We start from the raw sequence: 15,584 nt of genomic DNA, 5'->3' as shown, positions 1-15,584 counted from the left end.
GTGGGAATGCTTGCACGTGGGTGTGCACACACGAGTAGGCATGCATGCGTGGGAATGCACGCGCATGAGTGTGTACGCCTGCATGCGTTGGAGTGCCTGCACAGGCGCAGCACTGCCTGAGCGCATGCACACTTGTGTGCCGGGCCTGACCCCTGGCTGCAGAGACGCGCTATAGCCGCCCTCCGCCCTCAGGATTGTCCTTTGTCCCCAGAGCAAGCATCAGCAGGGATCCCTTCTATGACATGCTGGCCACGAGGAAGAGGAGGATTGCCAATAAGAAATAGATCCCTCCTGGCCGCAACAGGTGAAAGTGGAAGCCGAAATCCCACAGCAGAAAGTTGACTGGGAGCCTCCCCGTACAGACACCCTGGGCCCAACCTCGCCCTCCTGCCGCCTCCCCCGAGGAGGCAGCGCCTGCACCGGGCGGCGGCTTCACGGAGGCGCCACTCTGGGGTCGCCGAGGGCGCGGCCCGTGCTCTGAGGGGCCTTCTGTGCGGGGCGCCGCCCGCGCGTCCCAACGCCGCCTCCGTGGACAGGACCTCGTGCCCCGCGGGCCACATGCGCACTCCCCGTGGCTGTGTTCACCATTCTAGAAGCCGCCGTTTTCTATCAGGACAAGAAAGGAAAAGCTACCACTTTTTTATTCAGAGTTTTTTCTCAGATATATAGGATTATAGCTTTTATATGCCTTTTTATATTCTGAAATTATAACAAAAGATACTTACTTTCTAACAGTATTTTTAGAATGGCAGCTATAAACAGAACTCCTGGGCACAAGTACAGGACACAAGTACATGCACTGAGGAAACCTCTGTCCACACATGTGCAGTGCAGAGGGGCAGGCACCTCGGTGCCCCCAAGGGGCCCAGGGCTGGGCTCCAGGGGGTGGGCAGGCTCCGGGGCTACTCTTCAGCGCAGACCTTGTGCCCCCACAGAGTACCCTCTGAAAAGGCAGATCTTTAACATCGAAGTGATGGTTCTGGGTGTTTCTCTTGTGACTGCAGTCCTGCGCAGCCCGGGTGCTGAGCCCCACGGAGCAGCTGCTTTGGCCTGTGTGGCCCGCCAGCTAGTGGTTCCCTGTGGGTCAGTCTTCGCTATTGAAAACCTGTTGGCAAAACAAATACTTTTTACAGACCCGATGATAATTTGACCAGATCTTTTAACCTAACACATATAGACAAATAACGAGAACGAACCTTACTCCATGTTTTCAGAGACTTACTCTCTCGCTACGAGCAGGGAGAGAGGACGCTGTGGGATGAAGGCACGGGGCACTGAGGGTTTCCTGTAAATAGTGTAAAACCCCACATATGCACTGGTGGTGGAACTTCAGAGGATCCACCATCAGGTAGTTGTCAGGTTGCTGTTGATCTCATGGTAGGTGCTCAGGGCGGCTGCCGGAGGGAAGGTGGATCTCCGAGCAGGACGGGGGTGCTGGTGGGTGAGGTTGGGGTGCTGTGTGCTGGGACGCTGCATCTGGGTCTTTGGGATGGAACCCCCTGGCCCACGCGGCTGTTCTGGCGGTGGGTCCCCGGACCGTCCTGTGCCACATGCAAGTCCCAGAAAGCAGCCCTCAGACCGTGAGCACCTGTGTGAAGATGTTAAGTACAAGTGACTGTTCCTGTGAGTTGCCTTGGTGCTGGAACTGACCGGCTGCGGGCCCCTGGCCTCGACGCCGCTGACCTTGACGTAGCTTTAAGTCCCACTAAATGCAAAGGGGTCTGAGCCCAGGACTCTCTGACCTGCATTGAACTGATTGTTTCATTCCCAAGCTTTTAGGCTTTGTTACTGTACTGATACCTCAAATTCGAAACTGTAGTTTTTGAGAAAGGCGAGTATATGTGCCGGCATATATGCAACTCTGGCCTCCGGTCTTCCACGGACACGCGGCGCCCGGAGCCCGGGCCCAGCGCTGCTCAAGAGCGCCCCGGCGGCGGCGGCCCGATCGGTAGCTCCCGCGAGGGAGAGCGTCCCTCTGTCCTGCGGCCGCCCCAGCTAGGCCCCTGGGGAAGCAGGGCTTTCTGGCCCCGGGCTTGGCCTCAGCGGGGTTGGGAGAAGCAAGCTTCAGGAAGGCCCGGTAGGAACTGTTCCTCCCCGGTCATGGCTCTTTCCCCAGGAGCGAGGCAGAGGCCGCCGTGCTTAGAATCCGTGGGACCTGCCCCCCATGTTACGGGAGATCCTCTCGTTCCCCGTCTATGTGGTGACAGTATTAACACGACGGGCACACCAGCCGTCGGACCCACTCCACCTGCGGGCAGGCCCGTCCAGGCCGCCGCCCGGACCTCAGCCCCCCCCCCCCCCCCCAGCCCCACGTCTGCGTGGCGTGCTTGAATTGAGGCCAAGGGCAGGCGGCAGTGCGGGGGGGGCGCGCCAGGCGGGCCTCCGTGAACGCTCGAGGTTTAACTGGATGACCCTGGACCCAGGCAAGCGTCTTCAGGATCATGGAACAACTGTCAACAGTTTAATGTGGTACCAAACTGAATCAAAATAGGAGCTATTTATAGGTGAAGCAGCATTTAATGCTTCATATAAAGCAATGCATATTTTTTAAAGTTAAAATGCGTATTATTGACGTAGATGTGCTTTGCTGGGGAAGTTAGGTCTGTTGTAGACCTGAAACCACACGTTGTGATTTCACATTTTCTTATTTTTTCTTAGACATTTCTATTTACGGTAAATAGTTAATATGTAAATAATGTACATAGAGCTTTCTGGAGTGTTTGTTATTCAGTGTATATACTCCCACCACCTGCATGAATACCCTATCAATATTTTGTTGTAAAATGAATAGTAAAAATGGAAGGTGTATGGCCGTCAAATTGCAAATACTGTGTTCACAAAATTAAAAATGCATTGTTTAAACAAGATGGTCTGTGACTTGGTACTCTAAAATAGATGGTTGGGTCGGGCAACCCTCTCCCTGTCCCTCCGTCCTCCCAGGCCGAGAAGGGAGGCTGTAGCTTGGGCTCCAGAGGCTAAGAAAGTCAAGGCAGCAGGAAAAAGTTGATGAAGAAAGGTGTGGTAAGCAAAGGGGAGAAACAGCAGTAAAGAATAAGACACAAAATGTTTAATTTGCTGCCATTTATATACTATATAAATTTTACATGCTGTATATTTACAGTGGGGCAAGTGCTTTTTTAATCTTTAAAAAAACAAAGATCAAACTTTAGACATCTCTGAACAACACAAACTGTATAAACCATACAGATTATTCAGATACAAACTGTATTAAATACAGTTTTCCCCACTCCATCTCCTGATGCAGGACCAGTGAATTATAAGTGTATCACAGTTTGATAGCATATCCATATTAAAAATAAAATCACAGTATGATTTTGTCTGTAACTAGAAACTTTAAGGGACCAAGCTGACAACTCAGACTCCAATATCATAGTCAAGACAAGAGACACTGTATAAAAAAGTGTTAAGTAATAAAAACATACTGTAGGCTTTACAAATAATGTTTGGATTATACATTCATAATGTAAATACTCATCATAACTGGTAAATTGATTGGAATAGTTCCACAAAGTTCAAAAACAGAACTTGTCTATAAAATACATTTTCAAATCTTGAATACAACTAAAATATGAAGCAAATTAGTTTCTAGTATCAGACATTACAGAAAACAGACTGCTCTCAAGTCTAGTTGAGAGCTCGTGAATCTTTAAATAAGTCTTTAAATTAAATATACACACTGTCAGTTTGTTTGTACTTTTAATAATTCCATGGTTTCCCGGCTGGTCTCGCGCCGGATGTCTAACTGGGAGGAGCTTTCCATGGAATGCGAGCGGTCCACCTGAGTCTGATTAAGCAGCATTTGAGATGTTCCAGTCCAGGGCGTTACTGTCCATGGGATTTATATACACGGTGTTTTACAATGGTCAGCAGTTGTAGAAAGTGTTCGTCCATTTGGAATAAGGGTAATTAAGAAAAGGTAAAAACTAAAAAAAAGTTCTCCATGGTAAAATCTGTACAGTATTTACTAAAGAAGCACCACGCAGATTTGAACAAAGTTATTTTCTATATTTATAATTTAAGCTGGGTTGGGGATGGCTTCTGTTGAACACGTTGGATCTGAAAGACAAGAGGCGGCAAGCAGCACGCATTAGTACCTCCCGAGGCAGGATAGAGGGGCCACGGGGCTAGGGGGCCGGGCAGGGCCTGGCATCCCTAATGGGACAATCATTCGTGGGCTTCCTGTCAGCACAGCTGCACCAGGCCTTTTGGGGGAGCTCTTCTTCCTTCCAAGGGCAGGACAGGAAGGGGGCTGCCAGGCCAGACGTGCGGAGGGAGCCACCTGCTGGGCCCGCCAAGCCCGGGCCACCGCTAATCGGCTCGCTCCTTCAATTAATTCCCTTTCACTAGAGAAGACTAATTCCTTACTTAGGCTTAGGTCTTTTCCTTAAGACACACTGAGAAAGCATTAGTTGCACGTTAATCTTCGGTAGACAATACAGTGAAATCCATTTCACCCCCCACCCCCTTGCTGACTACAAGTCACACATTGGACGGAAGTCCCTTCCAGAGCAAGGTGGCACATTCTCCTGAACCGCAGACGTGAATTACTATCTCCCACGGCCATGGATCAAATTCCAGTAGTCAATCACTAGACACTGACAAAGTTTTGATCTGTTAGAAGGTATCCAACCTCATTCCAATAACACAAAGTTCCTTTTGTCTGAAATCGGTGTGATTTCTAGGTCCTTATGGGACCTGTTGCTCCAGGCCTGGACGCTGTGCCAGCTGGGGAGCGTGTCAGGTGTGGGGCATGCTAGCCCCTTGTGCCCCAAGCACGGGGACGGGCGCCTGTGTGTGGGCGGAGCCCCTCAGGCCAGTGGGTAAGGTGGAGGAAGGGGCTTCTCCATCCTTGTCGCCTGCGCTTTCTTTCAACTTTCCCTCATTTTCCTACCATAAGGGGAGGCAGGGGGAGCAGGTGGTGCCGCCTGGATTAAGGGACACCATCTCAGAGCCAGAACTGACGAATAGGGGTCTAAGCACAGCTCTACCACTGGCCTGGTGGTCAGAGGAGTCTGCTTCCCTCACGAGGCACCTCCCACACCTGCTCCCCACAGCACTGGCTGTGTCCCCAAGGCTGCGAACTCTGTGTGTGTCCCCCTTGGTGCCTCTACAAACAAGTATGAAATATACAGACAGGAAAGCTGCTTACCATAACTAGTGAATTTTTTGTTTTGAGGCCAAGTTTTCAATCACCTAGAAAGCAAAGAATCAGGAAAGAGATTTTAATACTGTTTTTGCAGAATTCTTCGTGCCTGTGCTGTGTGCTTGCATCAAGTGGTTATATCTAGAGCCCATTCCCGGGGGCTGGGTGTCTGACACCTGCCCCGCACTAGACAAGCAGGCGTACACTGTCACGCTGCTACCCCTCAAAGCAAGACTTTATGTGATGCCTGGGGAGCGAAAGCCATACATACTCTGTGGGAACAGTTTGCTTTCAGTCCATCAAACTGATCAGCATTTTAACAGGAGGACAGAACAGATCTCAGACCAGAGACACTGAAGTGAGAGTCTCATGGAGCCCGAGGACAGGCATCTGAGAGGTGAGCAGTCAACGTGCCAAGAAGAGGGGACGCGCGGCAGGCAGGCAGGCAGGCAGGCAAGGGGGTCTGGCGTTCTCAGAAGACAGGGATGCTGGGCATGGAAGGCCAAGCAGGTGATCCCTGTCCTTGAGGAGGACAGAAGGGACAGGCACACGGGTTCCTCAGTCTGTTCTCCCCAGAAGTGCTGGCAGCACACCAGCCACCAAGTGTAATCGGACAGGACAGAAACAGCCACCACTTGACACAAAGCTTGACTGCACCCCTGGAGACGTGTCTGGGCCCCCAAATGCCAACTACCAAGGTTCACACTCAGCCTGCTTTCCCTCTAGAACCATCTCTGTGGGGGAGCCGCCCTCCACTGTGCGCCGCGGCCTAGACCTGCAGCTGGGACGGGAAGATTCTGGCAACAAAGCAGAATCCCCTGGATGATGCCCACTACACTTCCTCCCAAGCACCAGAGAGGTCAGAAAGGACTCCATCTTCATCAGGCCAAGCCCTTACCCAAATCACCAAATGCTCATGGGAAACCAGTCTGAAGATTCATATAATTAATCTCTTTAAAAAACCCAGAGCAGAGGGACACCTGGGTGGCTCAGTGGTTTAGCACGGCTTCCAGCCCAGGGCATGATTCTAGAGAACCAGGATCGAGTCCCGCATTGGGCTCCCCGCAGAAAGCCTGCTTCTCCCTTTGCCTGTGTCTCTGCCTCTGTGTGTCTCTCATGAATAAATAGAATCTTTAAATAAAAAATAACCCAGAGCAGACAACAGTCCAGCATCACTTCCCACTCTTCTCTATCCCGTGCCCCCTGGGCATGTCATGGCACGTCACACTGCACATCCCTTCCCACTGGGACAGTACCTCCCTCACGGTGTCCAGTTCTCTAATGCCAACCCTTAGGACCTGTCTGTCCCTCCTCACTCAACAGCCACGAGGACAGTGGGCCACTGCAGGGACTGGTCTGCCCCCAAAACACAGGATGTCCCACTCAAGTTCACAACACAGTCAAGAACCAAAGGGCCTCTGGGCAACCATCAAAGTCCTGAAAGCGCACCTCAGGCATCTAGGGCAGGGGTGGGCGAGCTTTCTGTACAAAAGGCCAGAGCATAACCAGGTTCTGGGTGGGACCATTCAGGCTCTTGGCAGCCACTCACCAGGGCAGTGTGGCCCCATGTAACTGAGCAGGCCTGGCTCACCCCAAGCACAGCTCCGGATGCTGCATATCAGGTCCACACAACCCTCCCATGCAATGAAATGTCCTCCTTCAGAACTGTCCAGCTATTTAAAGCCTGTAAAGCCTTTCTTAGCAGCAGGCCACATGGAGACAGGTGGCACCCATGGGCTGCAGTTGGCTGACCCTGCTCAGCACCCTGGCTCCTGTGGGTGCCCACAGCCGAGGGCCACAGACACAAATCAGAATGGGAAGAGGGACTGCTTTAAGTGCAGTCAGAGCAGAGAGGGGTATGGAATGACATCGGAAGACACGGTGCAAAGGTGGTAAAAATCCAAGCCCCCCAGCCCCCAGCCCGGAGGGATTCACTCGGCAAGAGCCAGGGTCCCACAGTACAAGCACCTGCAAGGCCTCGGCTCCACGAAGGGCCGACAGCTGACATTCCTCAAACTGAGTTTCAGGTTATACTCAGAATACAAGAGGTTTAAAGACTCAGGAGAGAAAAAACACACTGAAAATATTTCTATCAGAAACGGCTTACAAACAAAAGTCCTGGTCCTTCATGAGACACACACAGCCAGAGCCCCAGCCTCCAGAGGTGTCGCTAGAGGCCCCGCAGAGCCAGTCCGCGTCACTGAGCTGCTGGCACATGTACAGCCTCGGCCGGTAGCTGGGACCGTGCGGCTGGGGGCCGAGGGGGGGAGCGGACAGGTACTAGGGCTCCCGCTGGAACGCATGGCCTTCTCCGCCATCTGAGGGCTTCTTCCCCTCTGTTAACAAGAAATCATTTCTATATTCTTAATTCCAAGTATCTCCTCTTACCCTGGCCACACTCAGACAGAGGACACCTGTCATCCCTGCTTCCCATCCTTAAGTGTTTTCTCTTCTCACGGAAAGGCCCGACACCTTCCAGAGGCAGCCCGTCGGTGAGGGGGAGGGTGCCGTCCAGTCTCCGGAAACGGTCAACAGTCTCATGGCTGGCGGCCTTGGGGAGGTGCGGTTCTGAGTCTTTAACAAAGTCCTCGGATTTCCTGGAGTGCCTCTTCTTTTTCTTCTTCTTTTTTTTGTGTCTGTGGAGGTCGGCATCAGAGCATGCTACTGAAAGATCGGAATCCTGCTGATGCCTGTGGAGAAATAAGCCAGAACTCAAACCACCAAAAAACCAAAACCACCTCCAAGAGGCCTGGTCCTTGGCTTTTACCCCCACCACAGCAGACACTCAGCACGCACACACCGGTGAAGAGCCTACCTAAGTACAAAAGTGCTGTGTTCACTGCAGGAAGTGTTGGGGTCCAGGGTATGAGTTCCCTAACCTGGACCCCACCTGCCACTGCCTCAAGCTCCGCTCGGGAGCTACAGCTGCTGGCCACAAGTCCAGAGGAAGGACTTTACTACCTTTTCCTGAAACTAGAGGGTGAGGGGAAAATACACTTTTGCCAGGAGATTCAGACACACAGGAGGGAAGGAGGTTTTCCCTCGGGTAACCGTGTGTCTCCCTAAGGCTCTTTGTGACCTTTCCCCAGGGTTTCCATCTCAACAGACGTCAAGTCTCTAGTGTTGGGTACGGAGCACTGCTGCTTGTGCTCACGCATCTTGTCACTGAAAAGTCATTTTCAAGAGAATGGAGCCAGAGAGACGGACAAGGCTGAGGGAAGCAGTGGTCACTCAGACCCACGCCGTTGGTGGGCACAGCAGCGGGGGACGGGCTCCCTATACCTGCCGCCCAGTGGCCTCTGAGTTGCAAGAAAACATTAACAGGTAATAAAATGTAACTACATCTGACAAGTAAGAGTATTAACCCCAGTCACGAAGTCCAAGACTCCCAAGTTCTCAGGTACAGACCGTGGCATGCTTCCTCCCACAGATCTGAAAGCACGGACCCAAACTGGTATCACCATCTCACAAAGGGAGGTTGAGGCACTTTACGGTACCATGAAGTAAGGGAGTGTCAGCACAGAGTTGGGTCAAGATCTAGCAGGTAGCAGGTCACAACCCACAGGATGGGAAATACGAATCTAGCTGCCACTGCTGCCGCCACTGCCGGAGCTGCCCTGCGTGGGTCTCTGCCAGGCTATGGGGACGGCCTGGCCTCTCCCACCGTACGCAGGCCACCCTCACCTGGAATCCCGGCTGCGGTGTTTGTCTTTGGATTTCTTTTTCTTCTTTGATTTTTTGTGCTTTTTCGCTCTGGGCTCTTCCAAGGGCTCCTTCTGTATGCCCCTCCAGGCCTTCTTCTCAATGTGACCATCGCTGTCGTCCATGCTGTCATATCTCCGCTTCCGGGACTTGCCGTTCTCGTGCTCATGAAACCGCTCGGCGAGGTTACAGGTGGCGTCATCAGCTACAAGTGCAATTTTCTCATGGGGGTACTTTTCGGGGTATGGGAGGAGGGCATGGGGGGCGGCCCGGGGACTGAAGTGGTGCCGCTCCCTGCCCTTGGCGACCGGCTCGTAGCCCTTCCTCCCCTTGTAGTAGTCCTTGGAGGGCCGGCTGCCGTACTGGCTTGCCTTGGTGTAGTCACGGGCACTGTGGAAGGGCTTCCACTCACGCGTCTCCCTGGCTGTGTACTGGGCGTACCTGTCGTGGTAATACCTGCACTTGTCCCACCTCAGTTTGGCCGGGTAGTATTTCTCCCGGCCCCAGGAGTGCTCACTCTCTGAGTGGTGGTATCTGCTCCAGTCCTGGTCTGACCCACCTCGGTTCCGGGAGTGGTGGTGGCTGTACCGGCCCAGGGAGCGGTACTCACCAGGGCTGAGCCGCTCACTGTGACAGGGGTGGTGCTGGGCCCCTCCGCAGGGCTCCGTCCTGTAGCGGTCCTGCTTGGCCCGCTCCCGCAGGTATGAGTGGCGCTTTTTGTGGTAGTGGTCCTCTGTTTTGCTCCTACTCTCCCGTGCACGTTCTCCGCTAGAGGAACGGTCTCTACGGTTGCGGTAATGTCCTCGATCAACTTTTCTGAGGATACTGATTTTTTCCTTAACTGGAGAATGATCTGGAATCTTCTGTCCAACCTTATTTTCTTCACATTTCTCACTGTTACTTTGTTCGGGGCCCCCTTCTGAATGATTTTCTGTCATCTTGTCTAGTTGGGGAGAGGGCAAGTCCTCAACAGCTGTGCCTGTGCTCCTGGGAGGGTCCTCCGTGTCCGTGCACTTGTCTCGACTGATGTAGACTAAGAGTTCATGCTCACAGGCCCCCTCGGAACGTACTGGGGGACTTGGGCTTGAACCCCCCACTGTCTCCACAGCAGCCGAGGCCCGTGGGCTCTCTATGAATGCCCCAGGTACAGCCTGGGGTGGTCGGCTCTGGTCGTCCATCAAATCCCCAGGGCCAGATAGTTTAGGGAGCACATCGTCCCCCGTGGTATTCTTGGTGCTGCTGCAAAGAGTGTTGGCACTAGGCAAAGACTCCTCAGGTTTTGCTAAAATGTTTTCAGAGACTTCTTCTTTGGTAGATTTGACGCTGGGGTCTAAGGGTGGCAGAGCCTTCTTTAGCTTGCTGCTAAGATTTGTGAGTGTCTCCAGTTTCTCACGGGGATCTGGAGAGGGGCTGCCAGCTTCCATTTCCGCACCGGGACCCTCTGCAGGACTCTCCTCTGGTCCAGGTGTACTGCAGCCCCATCAAAACAAAGAAATCAATAAGTCAGTCATTGGCTTGATTGCTTTATGGCTCACAGGGACAAAAACTTCAAAACATTTGTTTACTAAATAATCTATGCTTTTAACCTATCTGGCAGGAGCTCAATTCCAGGCTTATCATTTTTGGAAACTTCAAATTTTCTCTTTTCCTCATTAAATAAAAATACAAAATTCTCTATCAGGCTTATCTACTTCCCCATTTTTCAGGTAATCTTGCAGTTATCAGGCTCCTTCTGTTTTCAGATACACGTCTAATTCTTAACTGCAAATAATCAGAAAAATCAAATGATGACCAAAGGCTCTAACTTTTCCTCTGTGTTTCTCCCAAGCCTCAGAGGTAGAGTCACTGCCTCCAAACAGAACCAACGCCTCCTTGAAACTTACGAACTGGGAGGAATTAGTGAGATTTCAGAAAACCTTCCTGCAGTACATGAACTTTGTGTGCCCTTGACCACTACAGAGCTCCCAAGGCATGCTCGAGGTTAATGAAAACTGCCAGCAAACAAGGAAAGCCCCACAGGGGCCCCATGTTAGTGAGAGAATACCTGGGAGAGAGAACACAGGTGCGATCAGTACAGACAAGTTACCTCAAGTGTGACCATGAGATTTTCAAGCCAGCATGGAAAGCTACATCCACTAAGTTATAGTTTGTGTGTGGTTCTGTGTATACAACCATCTACAAAGGTAATCCTCATGTACAAGACATTACAGGACAAACTAAACTAGACAAGGAAAGGAACAAGAGTGGAACAAAAGGAACCCTGAAGTGACAGGGTTCACACTGGCCCCTCTTGAAGGTCAACTGGAAAGGAGTGTTCTTCGCCTACAGATTTACTCCACTCCGTTTCAATAACTAAACCTTCCTGACCACTGTTCAGGAAGTATAGCCCACCTCCTAGGGGCCATTTTGAAATGTGGGGTGCATCCTGGGCTGTCACAGAGATAGGGGAGCCTTACTAGCACTAGCAGGCAGGGAGCCAAGAAGGCAGCGGGGAGTGGAGAGAGTTAGCATTCCACTTCCCACATCCTGACGTCCACATGGGGGAAAACCCCAAGTTATGGTATCATTGGCAGTTTTCATGGACATGACATTTTCCAGGAACACAACTACTGTGTAAATCCAGAGATAATTAGAATGTCACCAAAAGTCCCTCACGAGAACATCATACCCCTGACCGTGAAATGTGTGCGTGAGACTGTGCTCCAGACACCAGGCCACACTCCACACAGTGAGGCTCACAGCAAATGTGTGTGCAGCTAAAAACACACACGGGGTATCGTGCAGGAGCATGGGCCCGCCCGGACATGTGCAAACCCAAACGCCACTGCCTTATATATTTCTGTCTTTCACCCCTGTTAAATGATACCTAGGAAATGTACTGATTTAAAAAAGTAAAACAAAACATTAAATGTAGAGACAGACTGTATCTATGATTGCAATTTAAGGATTCTTGAAGGAGCAGAATAAAATATTTGCAACATGATGGAGTCAAGAAATCTTGCCCTACAACCTTAGTGAGTCTTCATACATATGTCACTGAAGGATGAAGTGAGACAGCGCTAGGGGCAGATTCGGAAGCATGCTGCAATGTTCCTAAGCTAGAGAGACGGGGCTGGGCAGGAGAACAGAGTGTTAGCTCAAGGACATCGTTTTCATGGAAAAATGGTAATTTTTCCAATAAACTTTTCCTTTCCTTTTCTCAGAGGCACTTAACAAATTCCCTAGATCATGATTCAAATCATTCCAAGATCCAAAAGGTTCATGATGAGATGTGTGCGGAGTTAAAATAGCAGCGCGCATGCACATGGTCATGGTTTCCTTTCCTCACTGTCATTGTCTTACCTGGTTTCTTCTGTCGAGCCTTTAACCTTGTTGCTGAGTTTGAAGGTCTCTAAGATTTTGTCTTCTGGGAGAGGAGGCAGAGGAACAGGCATCAACTATAATAAAAAACACAGCTCTTTCAAATCCTGCTGCCGCTGGACAGTGGCCAGCTGTATTTGAGAGTCGAAAGCCTACCCTCCTCCCACCCACCTCCCCGTCCCCCAGGCCCCCACACACTTACCTTCCCGGGCAGACCATTCGCCTTCGAAAAGGGATTTTCTGAGTGTAGCCCAGGTGGGACTTGGCAACTGGCACCATCACAGGACAGACCGTTTTCCTGCAGGTCACTGTCTGTACCGTCAGCACCATTTAGAGCAAGAGGTTCTCGAAGCTCGAGCGGAGAGGCCTCATCGTCTTCTGCATCCTGCACAGAAGAGCTGGAGCTCTCAATCGTACCGAGACCATTCTCCTTGCCTAGGCCCTTCGCCTCCTCGTCAGACTCTTCAGACGACTCAGCACCATAGGGCACCAGGACGCTGGAGTTCAGCTTGGACTTGCCATTCATCACAGGCTTGGAACAGGACTCGCTCGGGGTCATCTGCTTTGTGACTTTACTAGAAACTGCTGTCGTAGATGCGCTCGAGGTAGACTGTATTGCAGAAGAATTGGTAACGGTAGAAGAGGGAACAGGCTTGTTTGGGTTCTCCAAAGAACTGCTGTGAAGGTTAGGCTGAGACTGGCCTTGGCGAACAGGTAACTTGTTGTGAATACTGATCGTGATTTTTTGTTTCTTGGGATGTTCTGGAATCACTGAAGGCCTGTTAACGGACCAGTTTTGCACAGAAGTCGAAGCATTAACAGAACCAGCCCGGCTGACACTGGAATTTCCACTAGGACTTGACATGGAACTACTCGGCGCTTCTTTCAATGGCCCGGTCCCATTTAAGTGAGGTGGGTTCTGGAAGAAAGAAGACCCCAGCTGGTGAGAGCCCCAGAAATGGACAAAAGAATCCACTCTGGCTGGAGGCCCTTCCCATTTTGCTCATTTTTTTCTTTTTTGGAATATCATGGCGCCCACCTAGAAACACCTCTTCCTCCTATCTGCTTCTGACCACCATAAACCTTCCATGGGTCAGTGTTCTCTGGTAATTAATCAACAACTATTTCTGAGAACTCCAAGCCCAAATTCTTTCTGCTCCATTCTGACAGAAATGAACAGGCTCCCTTGGACACAGAGTCACATGTTTTCCTCGGCCTGGTTTCCTGGAAGCCCACTGCTATATAGGCAGAAGGAACTGCCCACCAGTGGGGAATTACCACTGACCACAGGAGCCAGGGAGATGGGTGGCATGGGCAAACACAGAAGAGCTGCTTCGGGTGCTGTCCCCTCTGAATCCTACTCATGAGCTGTTTTGCTCCAGACTCCACCTATGCAGCTCTATCCTAGAGGCAAACTGGTGGCCAGGGGTGAGATCTCATTCACAGAGACGTTGTGCCTGGCCTTCACAGAGTTTTCTTAAATATCTGATTTATTTGCTAAACTTAACTTTGGAAGGCTTCACATGAAAGAAAACAAAAAACCTTGAAAAATCAGTATTAGCCAACTCTCCACACAGGACACATACTCTCTAGCTGGCTGGTGTCCTGACGCCACTATTAAGAGCCCAATGCAGGAACCCATTACCTGCCCAGCTCCCAGAGGCATTTGATTTGCGACTCTGACTATAACCCAAATACTTTCCAACATCCATAAAAAACAGCACACTAGACAATCTGCTGATTCAAAACAAATCACACTCAAACGGAAAGGCTTAAGCACTTTGGTGCAAGTGGCAGGGGTGCTTCCATTTGCAGACAGGCTGTCCATCATCACTGCATAAGGCCAGTGAACGTCTGGCCTTCCCTCCTGAAGATATGGGTGTCACGTGACTGAGGCATCCCTCCGATTCTCCCAGTAAGTGTGTCCGACCTGCCGGATGGCAGACAGGACACACCACACTCCTGAAAGGGCTACAGGGACACACTGAGAATATTCTTTGTGAAAGGGTTGCTTTCTGTTTCCAGCCTCCATCAGGGATTCCCAAATACTTAGTCCACTCACAGAATGGAAGTCCAAAATGAGAGCTAAAAATCTCTAGCATTTAAATATACCTATACTCAGACTTTCTTCTTGTTTATTATATTCATACACTGAAATTTTCTGTATATTTAAAATACTTTATAATAACTTTTTTGACAAGAAATTCAGTTGTACAAGGACATGGCAGCCACAGCAGTGCTAACCAGAGGCTTTGGACAATACCAAAGTTACCACAGAGATTACATCCTACCTCTGGAATGTTACCTTTATCATGTGAGAAGGGAGCTGTGGTCCGATAAACCCTGACGCAGCCTGTTTGTTGTTGACAACACGCTGGCTGATCACGGGTCGGGGCGAGGACTGGCCAGGGCTGTGAGTGGAATGAGTGAGTTCACCTCCATTTTTCACATCGTGGGACCTGGGGACAGAAAGTGACAGTGGTTAGGGCTTCATAGGGCACAACCTTAGGAAAGATTCATCTGTAGCCCCCCAGAGAACAGACTGAGAAGCTGCCGTGCACAGAGCTATGCATAGGATCCCCTTAGGTCAAGGTTAGTGGCAGATGCTCCAACAGGGATATAACAAAAGCCATACAAGTGGTATTTTTGATTGTGTATTCTGGAGATGCCACTACCTGAAAGGAATTATTTTCTGTTTATTTATATTTTTCTAATTATCAATATATCCCATTACAGGAAGTCTGTATTCAGAAGTTAGAAACACAAACATTGTAACTCATCTCACCCATGAGAGGCATCTACTCTTCAGATTTATTGGAATATCCTCCAAACTTTAGCCTGTATTGATTTTTTCAATACCAGTATAAAAGATTTCAAACCGCTTTTCCTCCATATATATATTGAGCACTTCCTCATATTGTTAAAGAAAATAAAGGCATCATAAGAATTATTTTTAACAGCTGTGTAATAGTCCAACTATTATGGATTATGCTACAATTTACACGCTCATTCTGCTAATATTGGAATTTTTAGGATGTTCTTAATTTTCAGCTATTATAAATCAATACCTAGGAGCACATATCAGACTTTTTTCCAAGCCCACATACTTGCAGAAATGGAATTAGTGAAGTCAGAGTATGCAGCAGCAACAAGAGAGAAGTGAGTTGGTGCCAACCCAGGTGTGCCCTAGGAAGGTGACTGGCTGCCTATGCTCAGTGGTTGAGAAGTGACCACATCCAGGTCCTCAGAGGCCCCTTCCTAAGGCCTCTAACACATCGCCTCCTCAGCCCCCAGGCCCACATTGTGTGTTTCCAGCAGCAGCAGCCTACCCTCCTATGCCATCACCATGCCCTTTCTC

The 15,584-nt window shown here is 50.3% G+C and overlaps 2 protein-coding genes across 9 annotated transcripts in view; one reads left to right on the top strand and one right to left on the bottom strand.

Annotated features, from left to right (window-relative positions):
- The window catches only part of CYTH3 (cytohesin 3), a 98,246-nt gene extending 95,381 nt beyond the window's left edge, over nt 1–2,865 (top strand). For all 4 annotated transcript variants that reach the window (XM_049111152.1, XM_025426241.3, XM_049111151.1 and 1 more), the window contains one exon: nt 212–2,865. In XM_049111152.1, the coding sequence (XP_048967109.1) occupies nt 212–284 (73 nt within the window). In that variant the 3' untranslated portion in view covers nt 285–2,865. The remainder of the gene's footprint in view (nt 1–211) is intronic.
- Nucleotides 2,866–3,066: 201 nt separating this feature from the next.
- USP42 (ubiquitin specific peptidase 42) overlaps nt 3,067–15,584 on the bottom strand; it is a 72,386-nt gene continuing 59,868 nt past the window's right edge. For all 5 annotated transcript variants that reach the window (XM_049111144.1, XM_049111147.1, XM_025426237.3 and 2 more), the window contains 7 exons: nt 14,532–14,685; nt 12,429–13,145; nt 12,209–12,303; nt 8,849–10,336; nt 7,553–7,854; nt 5,171–5,214; nt 3,067–4,077 (listed from right to left, as the gene is read on the bottom strand). In XM_049111144.1, coding sequence (XP_048967101.1) covers nt 5,207–5,214; nt 7,553–7,854; nt 8,849–10,336; nt 12,209–12,303; nt 12,429–13,145; nt 14,532–14,685 — 2,764 coding nt within the window. In that variant the 3' untranslated portion in view covers nt 3,067–4,077; nt 5,171–5,206. The remainder of the gene's footprint in view (nt 4,078–5,170; nt 5,215–7,552; nt 7,855–8,848; nt 10,337–12,208; nt 12,304–12,428; nt 13,146–14,531; nt 14,686–15,584) is intronic.

This window comes from Canis lupus, chromosome 6, assembly GCF_003254725.2.
Source record: "Canis lupus dingo isolate Sandy chromosome 6, ASM325472v2, whole genome shotgun sequence".
In the NCBI taxonomy this organism is placed as follows: domain Eukaryota; kingdom Metazoa; phylum Chordata; class Mammalia; order Carnivora; family Canidae; genus Canis; species Canis lupus.
The sequence above is the reverse complement of the archived record's forward strand: the minus strand, read 5'-3'. Positions and strand labels throughout refer to the sequence as shown.